This window comes from Fulmarus glacialis, unplaced genomic scaffold (assembly GCF_000690835.1).
Source record: "Fulmarus glacialis isolate BGI_N327 unplaced genomic scaffold, ASM69083v1 scaffold4518, whole genome shotgun sequence".
Classification (NCBI taxonomy): Eukaryota; Metazoa; Chordata; class Aves; order Procellariiformes; family Procellariidae; genus Fulmarus; species Fulmarus glacialis.
In genome coordinates this window covers 77,554-102,972 of record NW_009227542.1, presented here as the reverse complement: position 1 = coordinate 102,972, position 25,419 = coordinate 77,554, and the positions used below count along the sequence as shown (strand labels likewise).

Genomic DNA, 25,419 nt, shown 5'->3' with positions numbered 1-25,419 from the left:
CTTTAAATTTTCATTGGCTTTTTTAACACCTCAGGATGCCACTTACAGGCAAAATAATGAGAGATCTGGTTTTCTAGTACTATTTCTAAGTGGTGGGATGATGAGATCATACAAAGACATTGAGGTGCTGGAGCGTGTCCAGAGAAGGGCAACGAAGCTGGTGAAGGGCCTGGAGCACAAGTCTGATGAGGAGCGGCTGAGGGAACTGGGGCTGTTTAGCCTGGAGAAGAGGAGGCTGAGGGGAGACCTCATCGCGCTCTACAACTACCTGAAAGGAGGTTGGAGCGAGGTGGGGGTTGGTCTCTTCTGCCTAGTAACTAGCGATAGGACGAGAGGAAATGGCCTCAAGTTGCACCAAGGGAGGTTTAGACTGGACATTAGGAAAAATTTCTTTACTGAAAGAGTGGTCAGGCCTTGGAACAGGCTGCCCAGGGAAGTGGTGGAGTCACCATCCCTGGAAGTATTTAAAAGATGTGTATACATCCTCTCTTCCCATGTCCAACTTCAAAATTTTATTTAGAGCTAAAAATACACATTACATTACAAAGTAACATATCATCAAGTGCAAATATTTATAGAATTTCATGGAAATTTCAGTAAAAGTTTCCATCACAAATAAAAGGTATTGGTTTTAATAGTAAATGTTCATCCTTTCCATCTCAATATATCCCTTTAATTTAAGCCTCTATAAATATATTATAATAAGAATATGAACATTGAACTTAAAACAGGTAATTCAAACAGTATCTAGACATTCTTGTTTAAAAATAATTAAATGTACTATCTGTACTATGCATACACATACTAATTCAACAGTAGTACAGGTTGAATTGGCCTACTGAAGCCAACTTTTCATACTTTTAGAAGGTTCTATATACTTATTCTCTGCCACTGTAAGAGGGTAAAAACCTAAAGCAGTAATGGTACTGAACACAAAAAACGTCTTTTCACTGAAAGCTAAAAAACTTGTCCTTTGACTGCTACCAGATGAAGTACTTAATTTCTGAACTCTGCAGTAAGTTTCACACTGAACAAAAAACCAACCACGCAAATATATTTTTGGATGCAAATTATTCCCTTTTAAAAATTTTCAGATTCCCAACATACGTAATTTTTCACTAATTTGTTAAAATCAGTCATTAAAAAAATTAAAAGCCTGCTTCCATAAGTAGCTTCATTTGGTAAAGTTTATATGGGCTCACTTTTATCGGAAGTATTTGCTATGACAGTATTTAACAATACTTGTATGTTTAAAAACATGTATTAATTCACCGGCATACTGAGATACAACCCTTCGCACACAACCTAAAACCACCGACAGCCAGCCAGAATCACTGAAGAAGCTAATTACACTATTCCAGTATTTACATAAACAGATACAACACTGTTTGTTTTCACAGAACCAAATAAAGGAAGATCACATCACTGTACCTTTGTAGCAGGTTTTTTTAATTTCGTTCTGATATTGGCAAGCAACTACATATGCTGGCTGGCTTAAATCAACACAGACAAAAATGGGATGTCCTGACAACATGAACAACTAGAGAGTTTAGAATTTTAAATAATACACACTGTGTGCTCTTTTAAAACTAGATTTAAAAAATTCACTTTGTAATCAGCATACTTAATAATTCACTAAATAATTAAAATGCACCTAATTCAATAATTCAAAACATAATCTGAAGAGCTTATTTAGCAATCACATAAAGTTTACCTGCTGCTTCATTATCTTTATCTGCTCCTTTTGCTTTCGTTTTTCTTCAGCTGCCATAATAGCTAACAAACAAAGCAAACAAAAAATTAGTATCGGCAGAACATGACAAGAGGCAGGTAACTTTTCATAATAAACTGCTAGCATACACAAACTTTCACAAGTAATACTTACCTTGCTGTTTTTTCGCTTCTTTGGCCGCTCGAGCTTGTTCCTGCTTCTGGAGTTTTCTCAGTAGCTTTATTTGTGCTGCTTGCCTAGCTATTTCTGTTACAAAAAGAAAATATTAAGTTCATAAAAACAGTGCTGTCCAACAACAAAGATATAGCTCATGTTCCAGACATTTGCATGAGGTAAAGGCAGAGAAAACAGTGGATTTGTTTTGCACACAGTTATTTTGACAACATTTCACTATCAACTACCTTTAGTGGTATCTCATGTATCAGCAACTACATCAACAGCGCAAATGAACATGGATACTTACTACATAAAAGAAAATACTATTTTTGGAGGAAAAAATATCTATTAAGTGATAGCATCAGGCCAATAATGCTGCTTCATTTAAAAACTAATTTCTTCTTTCTTTTTAAGGTAGAAAACATTTGTCTCGGAGTACTAAATCAACATTTTATTCAGAAAGCATGGAATTACTGTTTTCCTTATAAGTCACCTCATGTAATTATCTAATCCTTTTTTAACAATGCAGTAAGAGCACACTCATCTGGGTCACACTCCTCTTTACTGTGGCTACGTACAGCCAGCCACTCTTCTGCTAATTAGTAACTCCCTGAAGCATTCTACTACTTTAAGTGAGAATATTTATGAAATTTGGATGAATTGCGCGTGGACACACTGATGTAAGACAGCTGTAGGAAGGATCTTCTGGAGGTTGAATTCAGCTTGCTGTTCAAAGGACTGAGGTCCAAGACCTCTTTGATAGCATTCTCCAAAATACTGTCAGCTTCTTGTGCAATGACCAAGAGGCAGGCAGACATATGGAAAATCCATGTAGAGATAAGATGATGCTGTAGATAGCAAGGGTAGTGTAAATAGGTACACGACAACAGGGAAACCTTCAGGGCCAAGGGGAAACCATACAGAAGGAGAAAGTACACCTTAATCGAAACAGAACCAGTAGCTGGAAGTTAGATTTTACATTACAGAGGAGAACTTAAAACTATGAACTACATGGAAAGGCCAACAGATGCAGAGGACCGCTTAGTCTGAATTGACACAATCCACGAGGAGGATGTAGTTAACGTTCAGCATGTGTTTGAAAAGGACAGATGGGAAACAAACACCTATACTGCAAAAAACAGGGACGACAAATCAGACCACCTGTATTTCCATTCAACTAGTATGTGCTGTATTGAGCAAAATTTAAGGGCTTCTATATCAAGCCAAGAAATCTAAAAAGAAATTAGGGAAACTAGAATTCTTGATATCAAATGACAATCTAGATGTAATGGACATCTCAAGGACACAGTAGAAGGATAATTAGCAATGCATGGTGTTGCCAGGTACCAACGTTACAAGAATATCAGAATGAGATGTACAGGCAGAAGACCAGCACTATGCAAAGTGCAGCACCAAGTCACATAGCATAAAAAAAATGGAGACATCTATGTAGTCCATTTGGTGGAACCCTAAAAGAAGCTGTACAAAAGCAGTCTTCAAGCATGCATACTTCAAGTGAGCAACCTAGAAGCAGTTCAAAAAAATGTATACTTGTCCAGGTAAACATTGAGCCACATTTAAAAAAGGAAAAAGGTAGTCCACATGTGGCTCTTCAGAAAAGGAGGCCATCATAGGAAAATGGGGAGCATGTAAAAAATGAAAAGCTTGTTCAAATAAGAACAGGAAACCCTATGACACGCCAAACTTAAAAGGATGAGTTAGAAAGGCTAAAAAAGAATTTGAAGAGCACCTTGCAAAGGATGCCTGAGCAAACAGTAAAAGATCTTTACATACATCACAACAGGAAGCCAGAAATGCAATCAGTAGGACCTAATGATGAACACGATAGGAAAAAAGAGCGATAGAAAAAAAGGTTACTGAATTCCTTGTGCCAGTCTCTACTGCTGAAGATGTTGGGTAGATTCCCCTACTAAGTGCATCATCTACAGCAGACAGGTCAGAAGAGCTAGATGAATTTGAAGTAAATATAAAAGAAGTATTAAATCAAGAAGAAAAGTCCAATATTAACAGTCACCAGGACGGGACAGAGTAAGTGGAGAAATCTGAAGGAACACTAACATGAAACCATAGAGACATTGGTCTGGGTGTGTCCTGGTTTCAGCTGGGGTAGAGTTAATTTTCTTCCTAGTAGCCGGTATAGTGCTGTGTTTTAGATTTAGTATGAGAATAATGTTGGTAACACACTGATGTTTTAGGTGGTGCTAAGTAGTGCTTACCCTACCCAAGGGCTTCTCAGCTTCCCATGCTCTGCCAGTGAGGAGGTGCACAAGAAGCTGGGAGGGAGCACAGCCAGGACAGCTGACCCAAACTGACCAAAGGGGTATTCCATACCATATGACGTCATGCTCAGTATATAAACTGGGGGGAGTTGGCCAGGGGGCAGCGATCGCTGCTCGGGGACTGGCTGGGTATCGGTCGGCAGGGGGGGACCAACTGTATTGTGCATCACTTGCTTTGTATATTCTTTTATCATTATTATTATTACTATTTTACTTCATTTCAATTATTAAACTGTTCTTATCTCAACCCATGAGTTTTTTATTTTTACTCTCCCAATGCTCTCCCCCATCCCTCTGAGGGGCGAAAGCGAGCGAGCGGCTTCATGGTTCTTAGTTGCTGGCTAGGGGTAACCACGACAGGGTATTTACCGTATCATTAACAACAGCCACTGTGTCACAGGATTGGCGAGTCTCATCAACAACAACAAGAAAAAAAAGGCTCTAGCAGAAGTCTTGGAAACTGCAGATCAGTTAGTGTGATTTTCCTTTCCTGTTGAGGTGGGGTAGAGTTTTATTGTACATATTATGTCTTATATATACTTACTGAGTACATTGTAAAACACCATCAGTTCAGACGGTCGGCATGCATTCTACAAAGAGAAATTCTGCCTAATTTTGGGTTTCAATGAGAGTGTCAGTAACAGGGAGATAAAGAGAATCTAATGGACATAATGTATTCGGAATTTCAGAAAGTATTTGACTAGGTTTTAAGTCAAACATTATTAATACAACTATGCTGTTATGTCACTGAAGGAAAGCTTCACAGATTGAAAGCTCTTTAAATGATAGCAGGCGAAGGGCAGAGATCAGCAGTCACCTTCTGTGATGAAGAAGAATTAGTAGAGGGTTTCTTCACAAATCAGTATTAGAACCAGCTTTATTTAATATCTTTGTTCATCAATGAAATCTGTAAGGGGGACTGCAAAGTTAAATCCCAAAATGTGAAGAAGATATTAAACATTCTGGAAAATCCAAGGCTGTGCTAACAGCAAGGAACTCTGGAAGAGCCCTGCAAAACAGTGGGCAAAGGTAGCAGAGGAACTTCATCATAGATAAATGTAAGGTACACCTAGAAAAGAAATACTGAAATTAGAGGACACATAAGAGGATCAAAGGGATGGAACAACTACTTTCTGAGAAAAGACTAAAAATACTTGGGCTTTTCAGTTTGGAGAGGAGAAGACTAAGGACAGAGAGGATCAAGGTCTGCAAAATCATCACGGTGGTGGATAGCATGAATTGGAGAACTGCTATTCTCCAAACCCCGCAAAAATAATGGAACTAGGGAACACCCACTGACAGTAACAGAAGATCATTTTTTAAAAATGAAAATGACACAGTAGTTAGCAGACTTCTGGAACTTGTTGCCTCAGGAGGCTGGTAGAGCAAATATTGTTAGGAGGTTAAAAAACAAAGAACAGGCTAATTCATGGGCAACAGTTCCATAAAAGGAAAATAAATGGAGCAAGAAAAAAATGTGCTCTACAACATCACTCATAAAACACCTCAGGATGCCATGGTGCACGTATGAGGAAATAAATGGACCAGAAGTGACCAGATTTCACATGCTTTCTCTAAGCAGCATCTCCTGTAGCCACTACTGGAGACAGAGCTCTGCACTAGATTAACCCCTGGACTGAGCCACTGAGACATTTCTTACATTCTCATGAGGGGAAAAAAGCAGCAAGGTAGATATGAACATACATAACATCAAATATTATACATTCTGAATCTTCTTGTATATATATACCATATGTCTTTGTTCATTTTATTAAATGCTACAGTGTGTGGTGGGAAAATAGACCTGGGAGAGCGCTCCTAAATGCTTCCCCCCCACCCCTTACAGTGACCAGTATAGGGACTGCTTCAGCACTTGACACTTATAGTTTCCTAATTCTCAGGCTGAACAAAAGGTGGTGGTGACCTTAACACACAGGTAAAATAGCTGTGCAACACTACAAGACATATCACGTACTAAGATATTTCTAAAACTGCCTTCTCTCTGTCCACATGTCCAAAGAATTACCATTGCATGCCTTAAACGTATCTGTACAGAACAGTACTCTTTGCAGGCAACAAGGGAAAAAAGATGCAAAGAATTGCACCGAGGCAGATGTTAAAGGCACACGTACTGTAAGCAAGGACATTATGCAAAATAGAAGGTAGCTACCCAAACACGTCCACAATCAGCACGTGAAAGAATATTTAAGTTAAAACAAACATCCTGACTCCTGGACTGTCAGAATTATTCATATTGGATTAGATGCATTCAGAAAATATGATACGGTTATGGAGTAAAGAACTGAAATTCAAAAGTCATGTACCTGATGTTTATTTAAAACCAGGCCCTCATGCTTTTGATATACAGTAGTACTTGGTATCAGCAAAGTTCTACTGTCAACACTGCTACTACTTATTATAGGATCCTATTCAACCTTAAGGGCATTTAAAACTTGTCACTATCGGGGATTTCACAAGAAAAGTATTTTCCCTGGAACAGCCAAAAGCTTCACAGAAATGCTAACTTCAGTGGTTCTCAATTTCAATTTCTAGGTCCACTGTTGTTTGAACTGATACGGGGGAAAACAAAGATCTGTTAATTTTTGCCAACTTAAAAAATACATCAGTGGTAACCAGATTATTGGATGTCTGCTTTTTTAAATTTTGTAAATCTAAATAAAGTAACTATAGAGTAAGCTCTTAGACACACATTTACACACACACTTCTTCCTTTGAATCATATATACATTTACTGATCTTGAAAAAGAAAAAGGCTTCAATAAAATAAAATGTTGTACACTAATATCCTAGTGAAACACATTACTCCTCTTCAGAAAAAACATTAACTCTCTATATACTGATACCCTCTGTTCGTGAAAACAGTAACATACTTCTTACCTTGAGCCTGGAGCTTTCTTAAAAGCTTTGCGTCGGTGCTGTCTAGAAATTCAGTGCTACCAACATTTGGAGGTCGGCCTTTGCGTCGTCTCATTCTTGACTCCTCTCTAGAGTGCTGTCTGTCTGGATTTGGTGGTCGTCCTCTACGCCCTTCCATAGCTCTGATACGGGGAATGACTTCCTCCTCCTTCAGAAGACACCACTGCACACCCTTTTAATTGACACATTTCACAGACAGGCATTATAAACACAGATCAAAAAAAGGAAAAATAAATCTAAGACACTTGAGAACATGAGCAGCAAGAGATTTACCCCCCGCCCCCCCAAAAAAAAGTTATATATATAAAATACGCGAGAGCTGTGATGTACTATTCGCGTAGTACAATGTTTTGATGATGCACAGAAGCTATATATTGAGAGGTTATCACTACAAACTTTTGTAAATTGTACTACTATGCAAGATTTTGAAGACTATTCAGTGACATACACAGTTATTACCTAGCAGGTATGCCACTACTGTGTTATTTTTAATTATTTCTGACCAAATCGCTTATTGCTCAACCCTTTTTAAAGGCGAAAGAGATTCTTCCTTATTACGTAAACTCAAAAATAACTCTGCTTCACATAATCCACTGCTCAACGTGAACGAAAAAAAGGTGTCAAACTACGAGTCACTGTCTTCCAACTGTTAGTGTTTACAGAAAATTTGACATACGTAACAAGCAAAGGAAGTAGTGCATTTCCAAATATTGCTTTCCGGAGTGTTGTAGATCTCAACAACCAAGTTGAAAAAACATGGACTCATTTTAATCTTGAAGTTTTATTTAGTACAATTTAGTTCTCCCCTCATCCACTGCAAGAAAATTAATTTCTGCGCCAACCTGAATCAATCAAAAGTTTGTAACTTTTAGGAATCCATCTATCTGAACTAAAAGTTATGTTGACCATATTCTCTAACTAAAGTATGCTGCAATACATTCAACCCTTTCTTTCACTATCACTACTGTTTTTTTGTGGAATCTCAAAGACAAATACTGAAATACTTTGTTAATAAAAATACCCAGGTTAGTCCTCACATAGAAATAGCTTTACTTTAACTGATAAAAAGTAGAGTTTATTGCATCTACTGAGCAGAACAGGAGCACAGTCTATCTGATCCTGTTTGATAGAACACAAGTATTTCAAAATTGTAACATCTTTTTCCATTTTCCCAAGTTTTTGAAAAAATGTAAGCTAACTATCCTTTGCGACTACTCCGCAATTTGCCTTAAAAAGGTTTGTAAAAGATTTTGATAATGTCTGCTAAAGCAAGAATCAAAGTTGGTAATTTATAAAACACATTAATTAAATATCTGTTCAGAAAAAATACATTTGCATTACCAAAGTTTTCACATGTATATGTACATAAATACTGAAATCAAATTTGCTGTACCATAAAATACATTTTTATTTGCTTATTCTGACAATTTATCTTTTAATTTTTTCTGCTCACTCTTTATAATTACAAATTATTAATATAAGATCCGACAAAAGAAATGGCATTTTGCTAACGAAACATTCAGATTCCAAGGAAGCTATCAGTATCTGCAAAGATACCTTTTTTGAAGTCTGAATCACTCCCAGTTAAAACCATCCCAAGAGTACGTCTCACAGTTTACAGACATTCCAAAGGGCTTTGTTGTTAGCTATGTTCCTAAAAACAAGCTGTTCAGAATCATGACCATATCACTATGTGTACAATGCGTCATCACTAAGGACTTTTTAATCCAAAATAGTTACCTCTACCACTTCAACAGAAGGTAATTCATTTTCTATCTTTAAGAGTACTACTTGGGCGTACGCTTTCATTTCACTGTCTAGTACCTGACTTACAATTTATCACAGGTTCAGTTTGTTGAGCAATATAAGCTAGATTTAATACTGTACTTATCTCCTACACCAACCTCTCCAACCTAGGAAATACTATCACATAAACTGCAAGTGCCAAAGGACACAAAAAAGCGCAAAATAGAATTCAAAGAAAAGGAGGAGAAGCAGCCATAATTCAAGAAGTACCTTAGATCCTGCAATGGAGATTGCTCTTGTATTTTCTATGGTTAATGATACTAATGATAACAAATATGTGGAAAAGAAAGATAAGAGGTCTACAAGATCATTAGTGCCATGGAGACTATGGATGTGTATTACATTTTCCTAATGCCTCCCAAAAGAGAAACTAGAGGCCATCAAATGAAGCTAGTAAAAGGCTCAATAAGGAGAAGGAGCTGGCATTTCAAGGAATGTGGAGAAGACTGTTTAATGTCCCGCCAAAGGACATTGTGGATGCAACAAGTTTCCACAGGTGTAAGACAGGACAAGGCAAAATAGTCCAGAACAGATTCATTAAGGTTAAGCAGGAGTTACTTGACCATCTGTATTTTGTGCTCAGATATCTTTTAAAATCTGACCCAAAATACATTTCTACTAAAAAAAAGTACAATCTGATATTCTGTGGATTTCCAATATTCCAAAGAAAAAATATGGGGGTTGTGCCCCAACATAGGAAAATCAGGAGCTTCCATAAAATCTAAGCTTAACTACACAAACATTAGAGAAAAAACAGGAATGTTGTGTGAAATGTTGTGTTTTACTGTTGAAACTAATCAAAATAAGAACTTAATTCAACATCTTACCTTCAGGCATCTACTATCTATTGCAGTACTGTACTGTAATCTGGACATTTGCCAAAAAGGCACCAGATAACTATGTGTGGAAGCAGAATCAAGCTCAAAGCCTGTTAATCAAACTAATGAACAAAACCATAGGCACTTTCCAAGAAGCAGACATCCTCATTAATTTCAGTTTAGATTTGTGAGAAACGGTTAACAACAAAGCTTTCTAAACTGAATTGCAGAATTCGTAATAGGACAAACATTTTAAATTCCAGTTTCTAGAAAAAGAAGCAAATAATTACTACCACACTACAAACGCATATGACAGCTGATTTTATAGTTGGCTGTTCTGTATGGTATTTCTATTGTATCTGTAATAAACATTTTAGACTTCTAAACACTTGTTCACACAGTAAGTCTCTTAAGCAAACAACAGCAAGCTTAAAAATTGGATTAAAAGAGGTAGACGTCACGCCTTATAAAGATGCACTGTATTTGTTCTGAGGTAGCACCGCAATCAGATACTCTGAGAAAGACTAATGTACACAGGAGTTACTTCACACTAAGGGCATGGCAAAAAGTACTTTAAGTGCTTTCCTCCTTTTCTGTTCTTGAATTCAGCTGTCTTCCTAGGAGAGCACTCAGACTCGTTGGAAAAAAACCCCAAACATTATTTCCACAGCTTTATGCAAAATCTTACTGGGGAAAAAAGTACATGCCATGTTTACCATGACTTAACGATTCCTGCCAGAGAGCTATATCCAGGTTAAAAAGTCTGTATTTTGCCCTTACTGATATTTCATCTTCAGCTAAAATGGATCTGAATGGAGCCACAAGAAGAGTCAAGTTTTCTCTAACTACATAATGACCCTGCAAAGCGAAGGGCTGAGAGAGCCGGGACTGGAGAAGAGGAGGCTCGGGGGGATCTCACCAACGTGTGTTGGCACCCGGAGGGAGGGTGCGAAGAGGACGGAGCCAGGCTCTGTTCAGAGGTGCCCACTGGCAGGGCGAGAGGCAGTGGGCACACACTGACACACAGGAGGTTCCCTCTGAACATCAGGGAACACTCTGTCACTGTGACGGTGACTGAGCACTGGCACAGGTGGCCCAGGGAGGTTGTGGAGTCTCCCGCCTCAGGGATTTTCAACAGCTGTCTGGACATGGTCCTGGGCAACTGGCTCTAGGTGACCCTTCTTGAGCAGGGGGGCTTGGACAAGGTGACCTCCAGAGGTCCCTTCCAGCCTCAGCCATTCTGTGATGGATACTCTTGCTGTTACATACTAATCAAAGCCAGCAAGATGCAATCTTAGGGCACAGCTCTAAGTATCACTCCAAACACTCTCTTCCAGCTACTACTTGATGCAGTACTCCTATCCATGTTACTCGAACTCACAAGGACCCGTGCCCTCTCCATCACCCCAAATCACATTCACACGAATCTTTCTACACCACAGCAGTTTAAAGCCTCCAGGTCCTGTCACTGAATTTCCACATCTGCCAAACTTCAAACATTCCTCTAACCCTATAATTTATGGCCCACTTCTGCCAGATATGATTCTCTGTTAACGCAGTTCATCACTGCTTTGAATAACCCATAATATCTGTTTGCTTGTGTACCAGGAGAAACATAGGCGCTATCAGAAGCAGGTAATGCATGCATTTTTGGCTTGCTATAGGTAATTCTTCAACATAACTGATTTAGCCCTTAGATAATTTTCTTCGCATCTTGTTCCATTTTTGAGCTGTGGGAAACTTACCCAATCACTTTGGATGCATGCTGCATGTCTCAAAAGATGACAGAAATATATAATGAAGCAAGGGAAGAGCAACCATGAAAGGCTATACAGAATAATTGAAATTACAACAAAAGCAAAAATAAAATTCCTGGAATTACCTCCAGACATCCATGAAGATATGATTATCACATACTGTTTTGATGCTGGACGATTTAAAAAAAACTCAGCAAAAAGGGTGCAAATTCTCTTCATGAAGTATCGGTATCACATACTGTTTTACTATTATCAGCCTCAGTGTAGCTCAACTGTTTACATCATAATCTTCTCATTCAAAATCTCATACATAAAATGTAAATACATTTTAGTACATCTGAAACAGCTGCCCTTGGTCCCTTTTTTTTTCCCCCACAAGAAAACTTTCCCTTTGTCTAACCAAGTCTCAGTGGAACCTACCACAAACCATACAAGTAGAAACTACAGTGAGATGTACAGCAACTTAATATTCATATTGGCAACCTTGCCTACAGAAACCTGCCCTTCCCAATGCCTTCATTCTGAAGTTTTATAGTATCAAAGAAGGGCAAAATCTGCAAATCATCTCATGAATTAAAGGGAGAAGAAAGAGATAACTAGAGAAGGGGACAAGACTAATGAAGTAATATGGACAACAGACACAGAAAAGGTAACAGGGTAAAAAGACAGCAGATACTCTGACATTACATTATGTTCACAGTATAAAGAATTATTTCAATCAAGCCATTCAGGTACATAATTAAGCTCACAACTACATGAACTTGTAATTGTTTTATGAAGGCCAAACATGAAGAGGGTTTAGCAATGTTTTACCCTGTAAGCCAGGAATCAGGAAGCACCACCTAGAAGCAGCTGCTTACTGTGAACTCGGTTCTTACTGCTTTCAAATTTGTACTATGTAAACGTTATGCATTTCTGCAGGGTATCACAAGGACATAAGAGCCTAAATTCAAGATTGCTGAAAGCGTGATGTCTGTCCACATTCCTGTAGTAACATATTCAGCACACTTATCTTTTAAAGAAGCAAATATATTCACTGACCAAAGTCCAAAAACTTTTGTGCACATCCTGAAGAAATGGCAACATGACCAAAATCCAGTAACACAGTATGGCACAAACGTAGTATTAATTTCCTTAAAATTCTAATTTTACTTATCCTTGTGTGGTTTATCTACACGAAGTCTAACAGTTCTACCACTGTAAAGCATAACTGGTGTAACTCAGCATTCCTTCCCATACAAATCTCATGGCTTCAGGAAGCCCAGACAGTATTCTCAATACAGGAAGAACTCGTATTTGAACATGTATTTTATGTATATTATGCACATGAATACATGAAGCGAGTGTGATTTAACACATACACATAAATTACTATCACTATTAAGGTTTATATAGTAAAGAAAAAAATAGAGTTTTAGTCAGAAATATCTGAACACTGACCAAGATAAAATATGCAGCTCACAGTTCTTTCGTACTAGACAAATCCAGGCTCAGAGCTGATCGTAAGGCATGCCGAACACCGGCAACCTCCTCATAAAATCACCGAGAGGAGCAGTTTTCAACACTGCCCAGGATCAAGCTCTCAGCATCTCAATATAACTACTATTAAGAAATACGCACATTTTTTAGAAAGAATTAGCTAAAAACAGGCAATGCTTCAGATTGTAGCAAAAATTATTTCACCTAAATTTAAGTTAATGTTCCTTGGATCAAAGACTTTACTTTTTAAAAAGCGGATACCTGCGGTCCATCTCTGGCTTCATAGAAGTCACCCACTCCTATTTTTGCACTGAAGCTGAAATTGTCCCTTGAGATATCCATTATTCCATTTCTGCTGAGATACTGAAAAAATCACATATTTTTCCACTTCAGCTTATAAATAATTACAACCCAGCTTTGATGTACAGCTAACTTTGTGAGTGTAATGTTTTGCATATTCTATCAAAGGGATATGCATTTAAAATCAGTAACAGACTGAGATACATTACGCCTCACATCACAGGATATTTTGAAATAAGTATCTTTATTGGAGGGAAAAAAATGGCATTTTTTAATTGCAAGCATGCTTAGTAGCATTAGAACACAGAAGTTAAAAAAAGGAACGTACCTTTACTACTTCAGGATACTGTCTCAGCTTCTTTCCACAAGGTGCAAAATATGCTACTTCTCCTTGAAGACGACCACCGAAGTTTCTTATTCGGGTTTCTCTTTGCCAGCTAGAGTAATATGAAATAGTTGCATACAACAATACACTTTTTAAAAAAACCAAGTAATTAATGTCAATTTAAGATTTTTACATAAAAGGAAAAAGGCATATATCTAAAACATGACAAGAGTATCATAAATCAAATAGGCAAAACCAGAAATTGTTATTATGTAGACTGTCCAAACTCTGACTATATATGGATTTATTTGTATCAAGCTACTTACATATTACTGGATTTTAAACTGCTTAGAGCTATATTTCAGGGAGTTATTTGGAGTCTATACTGGCTCACATCTAACCATCAGAATTACTTTCCAGTGGCAAAATTGCTAAGAGACAGGTCATATTTGCAAAAGAGCAAATTCAATGCACAAAAATTTACACGTGAAATATGCTGACACTTTTAAAGCGATCCACAGTCACCGTGAGTTGGAAATCTAAATTACTGGAGTCCTTTCCTTATTATTCAGCCTCAAAGATTTTTAAACTGTCATTTCTTTACCAACTGACTTTTGAAGGTATTATCTCCCTTTAAGGAGTATCAAGTATATACATAACCTACCCGTATTCGAGAGGAACACGCAGCTCCCGTTCATCTGTTACTCTTCGTCTTTTTGAAATACCTAAAACAGAATTTCTGATTAACACCTAAGAGAATTTACAAAATGAAAATATGTTCCTAAAATATACTTTTTATCCTTATATCCCCAAACCAAAAGATAAATCATTTTTACATTCTAGCCATTACATACCTCAAGTACCAAGAAAATGAATGGAACTATTCTCCTTTTGAAATACATTTTCCTCTAAACTTTCTCTAACCTCTTCTGAAATTGTAAACAGAAGAAAACCTAATTATGCCATACTGAACTGTTTGCCTTCGTTGGCTCTCTCAGATATTGCTAAAACAATTCCTTGCACACCTGTTTTTCTGTACTAGACCATATTTAAATTTTTTCAGTACAGAAAATGAAAATGAAAACACTCTTTACTTTAAAAATCCATACATTAGAATAGGCTCAGCCTTCAAAGAGCACTGTGTATCGACTGCGGTCAACTGCCAAATGCAGAAAGTTTTCAGGATTATTCCAGCTTTTCAAAGTTCAAACAGATGTTGTGTTTGGTGCTAGTCGAGAGACTGAATTAATAATACGATAGAGACAACTGCCAAACGTGGGGTTTTACAGAGGCCTGATACTTTTCTCAGGCCCCTTTGAGAGAGCTGTAGGACGTGAACTACGTACACAAAGTTTTGGAAGATGCATTGCTCAAAAAGGTAGTTTGGACCTTATGTAAAGAATGTGACATATCTCTTCCCTGTGGAAATGGTCATGAGAGAGCATCATTATCTGACTGAACCCTTAAAACGTGCTCCAACCTCTGACAGCCAGAAGGAGTGTCACACGGTGCAATGGCACAGCTTTACAACCGCGGTGCCGGCACAATCTGGAAGCAACTGCGAGGAGTCCTCTACAGAAAGCACCGAGGAACTGCCCATGCTTGGATGCCAAACTTCTTGGACACATGTCTGCAGTCTTAAACTAACATGACTAACTATTACCTGACTTCTAATAGTCCCAGTGGAGGGAAGAAGATTGCTTTTCCAAATACAAGTAAATTGAAAAAATGAGTTGTCCAGTGAAAAACAGATACAGAGAAGAGACACAAGACCTCTTCAGTGACTGACCAGCTTTAGGTAAAATGGACACAAAAATATTTTAATTGTACTATGGTGATTCTTATTAGGAAAAAGTACTACACCTAAAACACGGACACAAAATTAATTTACTCTACCTCCCACCTCCATAAACAGACAAAAATCCGCTATTAGCCTTTTCAAAGCATCATAAATCAACACATATTCTGAGAAAAAAAATTAACTTTGTATTTTAACAATGTGGATTATTCCTAATTTATGGGAAATCTTTTACAAACTGTGCGATTAACAGGCCTGTTTCTGAGAAAAATACGAAGTAGATCACATTACTTCAAAGTTAATGCTGTTGATGACATGGAGTTAAATTCCATCATAAATCAACACATATTCTGAGAAAAAAAATTAACTTTGTATTTTAACAATGTGGATTATTCCTAATTTATGGGAAATCTTTTACAAACTGTGCGATTAACAGGCCTGTTTCTGAGAAAAATATGAAGTAGATCACATTACACTGCTTCAAAGTTAATGCCATTGATGACATGGGGTTAAATTCCTATTCCACTGAATCCAAATATAAAAACCAATTTATGAGCGGATGTCCCCATTTAAAATCTACTTACTTACATATTAATTAAATATCAAGTTTCTAATTCAAAGTAGTAAATACGCAATTTCGTTTAATTGTTACCATGCAAATGGAGAAGTGTGACTTTCAAAAATGCACTCTTTTCTGTAGCAGTAGTAATTGCTAAATCTTACAAATTAGTCATCAAATGAAGGATTATAAACACTATAGATCAGGCAAATGCTAAATGTACTTTTCATGAACCTTTTAAAAATAATTCCTTGCACGTAATCCATAAAATCTACTGAGAATTTTGAAATAATAATGAATAAAGTTCTATTTTAACTAAATACAGTTATTAAATTTGTTGAGGAAGGAGCAGAAATAGAAGATTCCAAATGCAAACTATAATGCATAGAAATTAGAAAAAAATAAGAATAACTTGTTTAGAATAAAACGGTAAAGACTAAATAATGGAGAGTTTTAATGTAATAAATATCAACTCTTCTACCTTCTCTCCAATAATTACATGAGCTAAAATGTCCCAGACTAAGTGTAATGTTCAGGTCTTGAGAACTTGCAATTCTGCTGACTGATTTTAATGTCTGTTGCAAAGACCCGTGAAAAGATCACAGAATCACAGAAGAGCCCAGGTTGGAAGGGACCTCAAAAGATCATCTGGTCCAACCTTTCCTGGGAAGGGGAGCCTAGATGAGATCATCTAGCACCCCGTCCAACCGCATCTTGAAAACCTCCAGCGACAGGGACTCTACCACATCCCTGGGAAGGTTGTTCCAGTGAATGATTGTTCTTACTGTAAAAAAAATTTCTTTCTTATGTCGAGATAGCACTTGATAACAGTGTCTAAACTACTTTTATAGCTACTTTTACAACACATGCCACTTAGATGTTACACTGTACTATAACAAAAGACATTCAGGTACCACAGTGTGTACTCGGTGTAAGAGTAGATGGTGCTGTCCCAAGAAAAACTGCAGGCTGGGACTCGGGACATAAGGCAGCTGGCACAGAGCTTGGGGTCTTTGCTACTACTTGAAGATTAAGCTGGGTGGAATGAGCTGCAAGACCAATGGAAGAGCTCTTCACAGAGGATGAAGTTTTATTCGGTTTCAGTGGAGTTTTTTCTCCCTCAGTGTCTGTATCCGATTCATCTTGATCTTTATCATCCTCATCATCTTCATCCTCAGACCCTTCTGTATCTGATTCAGAATTACTGTCAGACTCTGTTTAAAAAAAAGTGTGGCAAAAGGCACATTATGACTTGATAACTAACGGCAAATATATTTAAGTTCTAACACTTGCAAAGTCTTTTATCTTATTAAATAAGAAGGTCTTCTGACTTCATTTTTTTTTTAATAACATCTCTTGAGTATAAATAGAAGGTTATAATTAACTACCTAAACTTTAAAATCACTATAGATATGACAGCATAAAGTAATTCTGCATGATAATACACTGTTGTTTCGGATGGAATTCTTGCTCTTTCCATGAGGAGATGAGACACACAAGCTGCAGTATTTTAAGAGATTGTTTACCCTAGAATGAGCTAGAGCTAAGATATCCCCTGTGAGCCAGGCAGTAGTTGAACACTACCACAGGAAGGGCACTTCACAGGTTGTGAAATCTAGCATGAAGAGGAAGCAAACGATGGAACTGGGTATAGGCTGAAAGGTGTCAGAAGTGGAAGTGTGACGATCTGGGCAAAGGAGGAGTTAGAGTAAAGGGTAGACAGGATAAGGAACTAAGATAGGCTACAGTTGTGAGGAAAAAAGAGGATTAGTATAGGGTGTGTGGATGAGAAGGGGAAAAAGAATGATGAAGGTGGAGCTGGACCCAAGGGGTATCGGCACACAGGGGAGAAAGGAGTGATTGGGAATACAATCAAAACAGGCCTTGCCTTTCTGAATTGCTCAAGAGCTTTTAAAATAGTAGTCTGAATGCTACCTGTGAACACTGCAGCCCTTACAACTGTCCTGGCACTTTTCTCTAATCTTGCTCATTGACTACTGTGCTCTGAATGAAACCTCGAAACATGCTTTTCTTGCCACTCTTTAAAATTTGAAGGCCCTGGTTTAGTCCCTCTCTGGTTGGGGAAGCCTGTTCTGCAGATGGGCTCTGCCTGCCAGAATAATTAACCATCAACCAGCCTATTCTCTCCATCCCCCTCCTGGGCACCTTGCCACATAAGCAGTACATGAGCTGCAGGCGGGGTGATTGATCTGGAAGGTAGGTCTCCAAAAGCCTTTCCAGAAGGCTGTGGAGCCATCTTACCAGGACAGCTGAAAGTATACTTGCCATATGACCACGTATCAGAATACCCAAAACACGATTTTGGATATGACACAATGGAGGACTGGGAGACATATGCTACTTTCCAGGGTATCTGTAGAACACTGTGTGGGCCATGCTGCTCCAAAATTTCCTACCTGTATTTTAAAATACGGTGAGAAATGCATGTTTTCAATATTCAAAAAATAAAGTTTCTGCTTTTCCTATTAAAAAGGTTAAACCACCTGATTGGCTATCATCAGAATCATCATCTTCGTCGTCCTCATCTTCATCTTCATCGTCGTCGTCATCATCATTTGAGTCGTCAGAGTCCTTACTGCTGGGGGCATCTGAGTCTACCCCTCTGAACTGTTCCACCACCAGTTTTGCAGAATGAAGGCGGTGTTGTGTTTTTACTGCATTTACTGCATTATTGCTGACTGTTTTATCCTTTCCTGAACCAGGTAACACAGGAGAGGTAGAGGGCATAACAGGTGTCCGGTTACCAGTTGGTTTTTTCCCACATGCACTCAAGTTTACTGGCAAAGAAAAGGGGGCACTACTAGAAACGGCTACACTTTCATTGATCTTGGTCTGGGATTTCAGTTTCGTAGTGAGTGCAAGAGGAGCCTCCTGGATGACGCTCTGAATAACTCCATTGGGTTGGTGATTACCTAAAAGTGCATTTGTCAGGAATGGATTAGAATGGTTGTTTTCCAAGGATGTGAGTTTTTGATGAGCTGGTGAACTAGATGTTGGTTTGGGGCTTGACAAAGCTGCAATAACCTTCTTCAAGTTCTTAGATGATTCCTGTTTCTTTAGCTGTGCTGCTGGGAATGTCTGTTTATATTGTTCCTAAAGAAATAAGAAGACAGAAGAGAATAAAATGTGGAATTTTTTTTTATTTTTTTTTTTTAAAGTATTCAGGCAGGTGAACTCTATGAAATCTTAAAACATCTGCTAAGCTGTTTTTCGTAGGTCAAAAGTAGGTGCTAGCTACAACAGAAGAGATGAATAACTACAAGTTATGTAAGTCTCGTGATTTTCACTGTAAATCAAGTAAGAAAAGACAAATAGAACTCAAGATGAAGCTGATCTAAATTATGTAGGGAAGCTGTTTCACTTGCTACATCACTCTAGACAGTGATTTTCATAAAGATATTAAGCACCTTGAAAAAAGAAATTTTTAAAAAGAGACTACTTTTATGTACTGACATAGGAAAAACCCCACTTTTTACTCATTTCAGCATAAAAAAATCTCCTTAGTGAATGTAAAACTAGCTTAAGTAATTTGTTCATTTTAAAGCACAAGGTAAATACACTAATGGCTACAATACTAGCAGAAAACCAACAGAAGGCTCTTAGCATAGAAAAATTCTATTAAAAAAAAGGGAAAAAAGATATTATTCAGAAGTACTGTGATCTGCCAGTTTTTAACTCTGAAAAAGTAGTACTTGAAAGTTCTTCAGGTAAAACTTAATCGGTAGTGGCTCAGAAATGCATGTAAAGCTTACACTGTCTTTAGTCTCAAGACTCTTCCAAGGAAAAACAAAATACATCATCTCTGATGAATAAAAATAATAGAATGGATAAAGATGGTACATTTTAAATCAATTTTTAAATATTAAGTCAATTACGATACATTCTTGAAGTTACTAACATTTAAAACTGAGTATGAAGTTATGAAAACCTATAAAATAAATATTCACACAGTGCATGTTTCCAGTAAAAGTTTTAAAGAAATCAAACCACTAAATGGGTGATGTATCATCAGCTGAAGGCTCATAACCTAAATTTGACAGCAGAAGCCTCTTCCAATGGCAAAGACGTATGTTTTCATAACTGTAATTTATTTAACCATTTCAGGTAAGTGACTAGCTTATTTGAATTTTACAAAGTAACTGGGAGTTGAAAGGAAAAACTTTCCTGTTTCTCTTCTGGTCTAGGAATAAAAACTATGTGATAAAAATATTTTTCAGTCCTCACTGAGGACTGTGAGTTAGCTGCGAATCAGAGTTCAGTTTACTCTTCACTGATACTATTTAGTTTAAAACAAAGATTGTTTTTAATAATGCAACTTGCCTTGGTAAATGTACTTTTTTATATATGTATTTTTTTTATATATATATATATTTCAAAAAAGCCTCAACATTTCTAAAATGCTATATTTTTATTCTGTTCTAATCCCCATTCAAATCTAAGTGAATAGAAATTATGAAAATTCATCACTAGTCATCATAATCACTATTAACAAAATAAATAAACTGAGAATCTACAAAGAATTTTTGTAAGCTACAGTACTGTTAAGACAGACAAATGTAAACACATTATAGAGTCCTGACCAGTAAAAAGGAAGATCAAATTTATTGCAATGGCCATACTGGTTTTAATAGCTATCAGTGCACGAATATCCTTCTGCCTTTAAAGAGCAAACAAAACCCAAGATTAAATCAAACATTTTTTTAAAAAAGGCTTTCAGCTACTTTGTTTAAAATCATTATTAAAATAGGTAATTTTAATTAGTTTGACTTAAAGCTATCCAACTTGAAACAATGCGAAGCCATGCATACATACTAGATATGGAAAGTATTAAATCAGCATTCTGACTGAAACTAGGAAAAGCACAGGAAAAATATCCAGGCACACAATTTACCCATGAGTACATTTCTTATTTTGATATTGATTTTAGCTGCTCATTTTCCTTAAGAGATGCATGACAAAATCCTTTGCTTTCTTTGTACCCATTACTCTCACCAGTACACTAATTGCTAGTTCCACTATGTGATGAGCATGAAACTCAAGTTTGGCATTATGTGGCAGTAAGTTGCATATATGATTACATCATGTATACATTACGGTATGCATACATGTACATGCACCACCAAGTAGATGACTTTTCTCGGAGATAAAGTTATGGAATAGCTCAGGGCACTTGTAATGTACAGTGAATCATCTCTAAAATTAAAGCATAGTATTTGCTGCTCTTTAAAAAAAAAAACAACAACAAACAAAAAAAACCATCAACCACCACAGTTCAGAACATATACTACCCACACAATTTAGTTAATTTACATCATTCAGAAATCCATATCAATTCTAAAAACACATCAAAAAAACATGATATGGAAATAAATATACATATAATTTTAAAACATTGTATTTAAAAGAGCCTGATAGCACAATGTTGCATCTTGTTAAGCAGGCAACGCAGGTTACAAATAATAAAAAACCCACTGATTTTTCACTCACCCGTTTTGATCTTACGTCGCTGGTCAAAGAGAGAGATTCTTCAGAGGTATTTTTATTCCCTGCTTTGAGTAGATCAGGGGAAGGAACTATGAGTTTTAAATAGGTTTCCTTTTTGGCTTGGTGTACCAAAGACAAAGGTTTCACATTGGGAACCAATCCCGTAGACTGTATTACACTTGTGTGTTTGTTCACAGATTCCTCCTTTGCCTGAGAGCTTTGGAAAATAAACGGAAGCTGCTGTGACAAAACCTGAGGCTGCTTCTGCTGGGACTGGAATGATGAGTGAGTCTGGGAATCAGACACAAGAGGTATCTGCTGGTGTGTTCTTTTTTCTTGGGACTTTTCATGTGGTTTTTGTCCATCAGTTTTCATATCTGTTACGCCACTATGCATTAGCACCTGCAAATATATATTTTTAACTGTTCATATTAGATCAGTTAAAGATCCTTTAAAAAAACCAGTATATCATCAATCCCCATGAATTCTCTTGGCAGGGGATGAACAATGGTAACTTTAAAAATCAATCTTGTCATATATTTATTTGTTTAGGGTTCCCTCCCCCCGCCCCGATAGTTGCAGCATGTGAAGACAATCCTTAGTAGAGAAGGAGTACTAAACCATGATTTTTTTTTAATATATTTTTGACTGTAAACTTAACAGGATACCCAAAATTCCAACCTTGTTCTTCTACTGGCTACCAGGAAAAGTAACCACTCTACTAAGAAAAAAGCAACTGCCAAAGCAACATCCATAGAAAGACATATTTCCAATACACTATCAGCACACAGCACTTTATTTCTTTATATTTCCCACTTTATAACAAAAATAACAGTCTAACTGCTAAACTTCTAGCCCGTAAAGAACAAAACCACACACAGGCACGCACACAAAGGAAGCAAAAAAACCCCCAGAAAATCCTGAAGCAAAACCAGAAAGAGTATTCTTAGCATTCATTAATGTGTAGTTAAATAATTGTTCACTGGTACAAACGTGAACAGGTCAATTTTTCACAAACAGCTTTCAGTGACAAGACTGTGAGCAGCAGAGTGAGGTGTCATACCTTGTTCTTGGTTTTGTGATGTGCTTCGTTTTCAGAATCAGATTCATCATCTTCACTCTCTTCAGCACTCTGGTCCTCCTCCTCCTCTTCATCCTCCTCTAGATCATCGGAGTCACTACTACTTATGCCTTCACTTGAGGTGTCTGAAGAGGAGCCCGAATCACTGTCGCTGTTACTAGAGCTTTCCACCGCTTTTTTTCTGGGCTTCTACCAGGAAGATGAATGCTCTATTAATGGTTCAGCTTTAATCTATTATATCATCTTATTATTATGCATAATCCTTAAAACAAAAAACAGAGTTTGGAGTAAAGTGATCTGCAATCCTTGAACACAACTGACTGTCTTTGCAGAAGACTAAAGAGAAAGAAGTGCTTCACAAGATGATGAAAATGAAAAACTGGTCACAAGGTTCCATTAAAATATTTTTCTGACCACACGCACTAGCAAAACAGTAACATCACTACATTTCAAAGCAATATATCAAATTCAGGCCTAAAAAATCTGCCTGGAATTCAGGTCTAGCAAACCACCACTGAATGTACTGCTTCCAAAAAAAATTTAAAATGAAAAGCTTTATTGCAAACTAACATAGAACGAACAATACGTATTAGATTCATCAGCATGTTTCAGTGACACATTCATTTAACTACATTACTTAATTTGTAATTTCATAGTATGCACTGCTCAGCAATGTAAGGTTTTGAGGACTGAAAAAAATATGCTCATCAAATTGCTTCTGGGATTTGCTTCTGAAAAATGGACCAAAATCTGCTGAAATATTCTGGAGAACTATATTATAAATTCTTGGAAAGAACAAATTTGCAGGCCAGAATGGCAAAGTAAAAGAAGCAACACACAAGAATGTAGAAAAAGAAGAGAGATGTAAAAAACACAGGAACTCCAAAATGTTGACACTGCAAGAGCAGATTTTGAAGTGCAATGGATGAGGGAAGTTAGCTTTTTTGGGAGCTAACGAAAACGAACATGTATATTTTACGAGCACATCTGAAGGAAGTACACGTGGACTCGAGTGTTATGATGGTGGCTATGTGAGAGAAAGTATGTATTACTGCATTAATGCGTATTTAATCATTAAACAGAGTTCGCAGAATGATGTTGGAAGGTAGAGAAACATGTGAAACGATTACAGGTGTCAGGCAGCAGCAGCAAAGCGTTATGTAGCATCTAAACATGGCACGTGGAGTCACTGAGGGAACTGTAAGGTTAAAATTAGTCAAAAGGAAGATAGGTGGACAGCAAAAGTAGGTGACTTGAGGGCAAAAAAGTTGCAGCAATTCTAGGTAACAATGCAGACAGGAGCATCAGAGAAACAGTGCTTTAAAAATATATGCCTTCTTAACAAATCTTTCCCTGAAAGTTTACTTTTCAAATCTATTTTTTTATGGTAGGTGTATTATAAAACAAGAAGCTAAAAAGAAAGAGCAATTTTATGTCAAAGATCCTTGTCTTGTGCATGAACTCCTTATTTTGGTTTGCCTGTGCATGCAACTTTTGCTTCCTCTATTAAACTGCCTTTATCTCAAGCCACAAGTTTTCATACTTTTACACTTCGATTCTCTCCCCATGCCACTGGGGGAGTGAGCAAGGGGCTGCATGGGCCTGAGCTGCCCACCGGGGTTGAACCACAATAGGATTCAATTTACTTTGTGAAATAGCTATGAAATGTGGAAGCAGTAGATGGATTAAGTCTCCCCTATCTGTCAAGTGGCTAGTGTCTTTTTTTAAACTAGTTTCTCTTTATCGATTCCTGTGATGAACACAGTAATACTTCCTATCATCATACCTTCTGCATACTGTCACATGCATTGCTTCACTGTTGGGAGACTTTAAGAATTTAAGTGTATTTATTTGGATTTATTGTTTTACTGCTCAGTTCAAAAAGATGTCAGTTGATACTTCACATGAGGGACAACGATCTGAATGTATGCAGACACTTAAAACATAACAGATCTCAGTAACTGTGCCAGTCTACGGTAGGTCCTATACGTTTCATTGCTGGAGTCCTTTACATCATATTTAAGTATCTTCCTGTCTAATATTTGGCACAGATGCAGGATATTCCTTTGTGAAGGTTAAGATCATAAAATGAAAGACAAGACCATGATCTGAAGCAGTAAAAGTAACAATGCCTCCTGGAATCACATCTCTAGGATTCTATTCTAGTTCTTCCCCCTTCATGGTTCTGTATTTAGCTCTGTATGTAGAAAGGGAAACACCCAAAATACTGCAATAATACTAAAATCAGAAATATCCAGTTTATTCACGATTCTTAAGAGATGCATGTAACAGCCTGGAAAAAGAAGAGTATGTCAAGGGTCTTACTTAGCTGATAGTGTTTACTTCCACTCATTAACACTTTAGAACTTTTGCTGTCCATCCACCTTTACAGAATGTGTTAGCTGCTGTACCTTACAAATCTATCTTTTCATACTGCAGACAAGAACATAAGAAAATTACCATACCAAGAAAGGAGTCAGGAACATTCTTGTGAAAAAAGAGGCGGCAAGTGCCAAGCAACATCCAACACGTCTGATTCACAAAGGACTACCTCAAGTAAGAAAAGGGACAGCTAATTTTGACATAAAATTCAGTATAACTTGTAAGCAATCAAATGCTTCAAAACGAATTGGGCACTTAACTACATTGTGAAACAACCGCTTCCCACGGAGTTTTTACTTCATAAACAAATAGAATCTCTTTTGACATAGATAAAACCAATACAAAGAAGTTGGATTAGTAGGGATTCCACAAGAAGGGATGGCAAATTAGTAGCTTAGAGAAAATGTAATGATAGAGAAAATTTAAACTCGTGCATTTAGTGGATATAAAAGGATTAATCCTGATGGAGAAGTTTCTATCAAAT

At 37.2% G+C, this 25,419-nt stretch overlaps 1 protein-coding gene across 1 annotated transcript in view; it reads right to left on the bottom strand.

Annotated features, from left to right (window-relative positions):
- Positions 1-25,419, bottom strand: part of LOC104080695 (bromodomain adjacent to zinc finger domain protein 2B-like) — an 85,632-nt gene that overhangs the window by 39,092 nt on the left and 21,121 nt on the right. Inside the window, 10 exon segments of the mRNA XM_009583175.1 lie at positions 1,715-1,776; positions 1,886-1,978; positions 7,087-7,297; positions 13,247-13,348; positions 13,614-13,722; positions 14,275-14,335; positions 16,882-17,181; positions 18,472-19,081; positions 21,476-21,874; positions 22,536-22,742. Coding sequence (XP_009581470.1) covers positions 1,715-1,776; positions 1,886-1,978; positions 7,087-7,297; positions 13,247-13,348; positions 13,614-13,722; positions 14,275-14,335; positions 16,882-17,181; positions 18,472-19,081; positions 21,476-21,874; positions 22,536-22,742 — 2,154 coding nt within the window.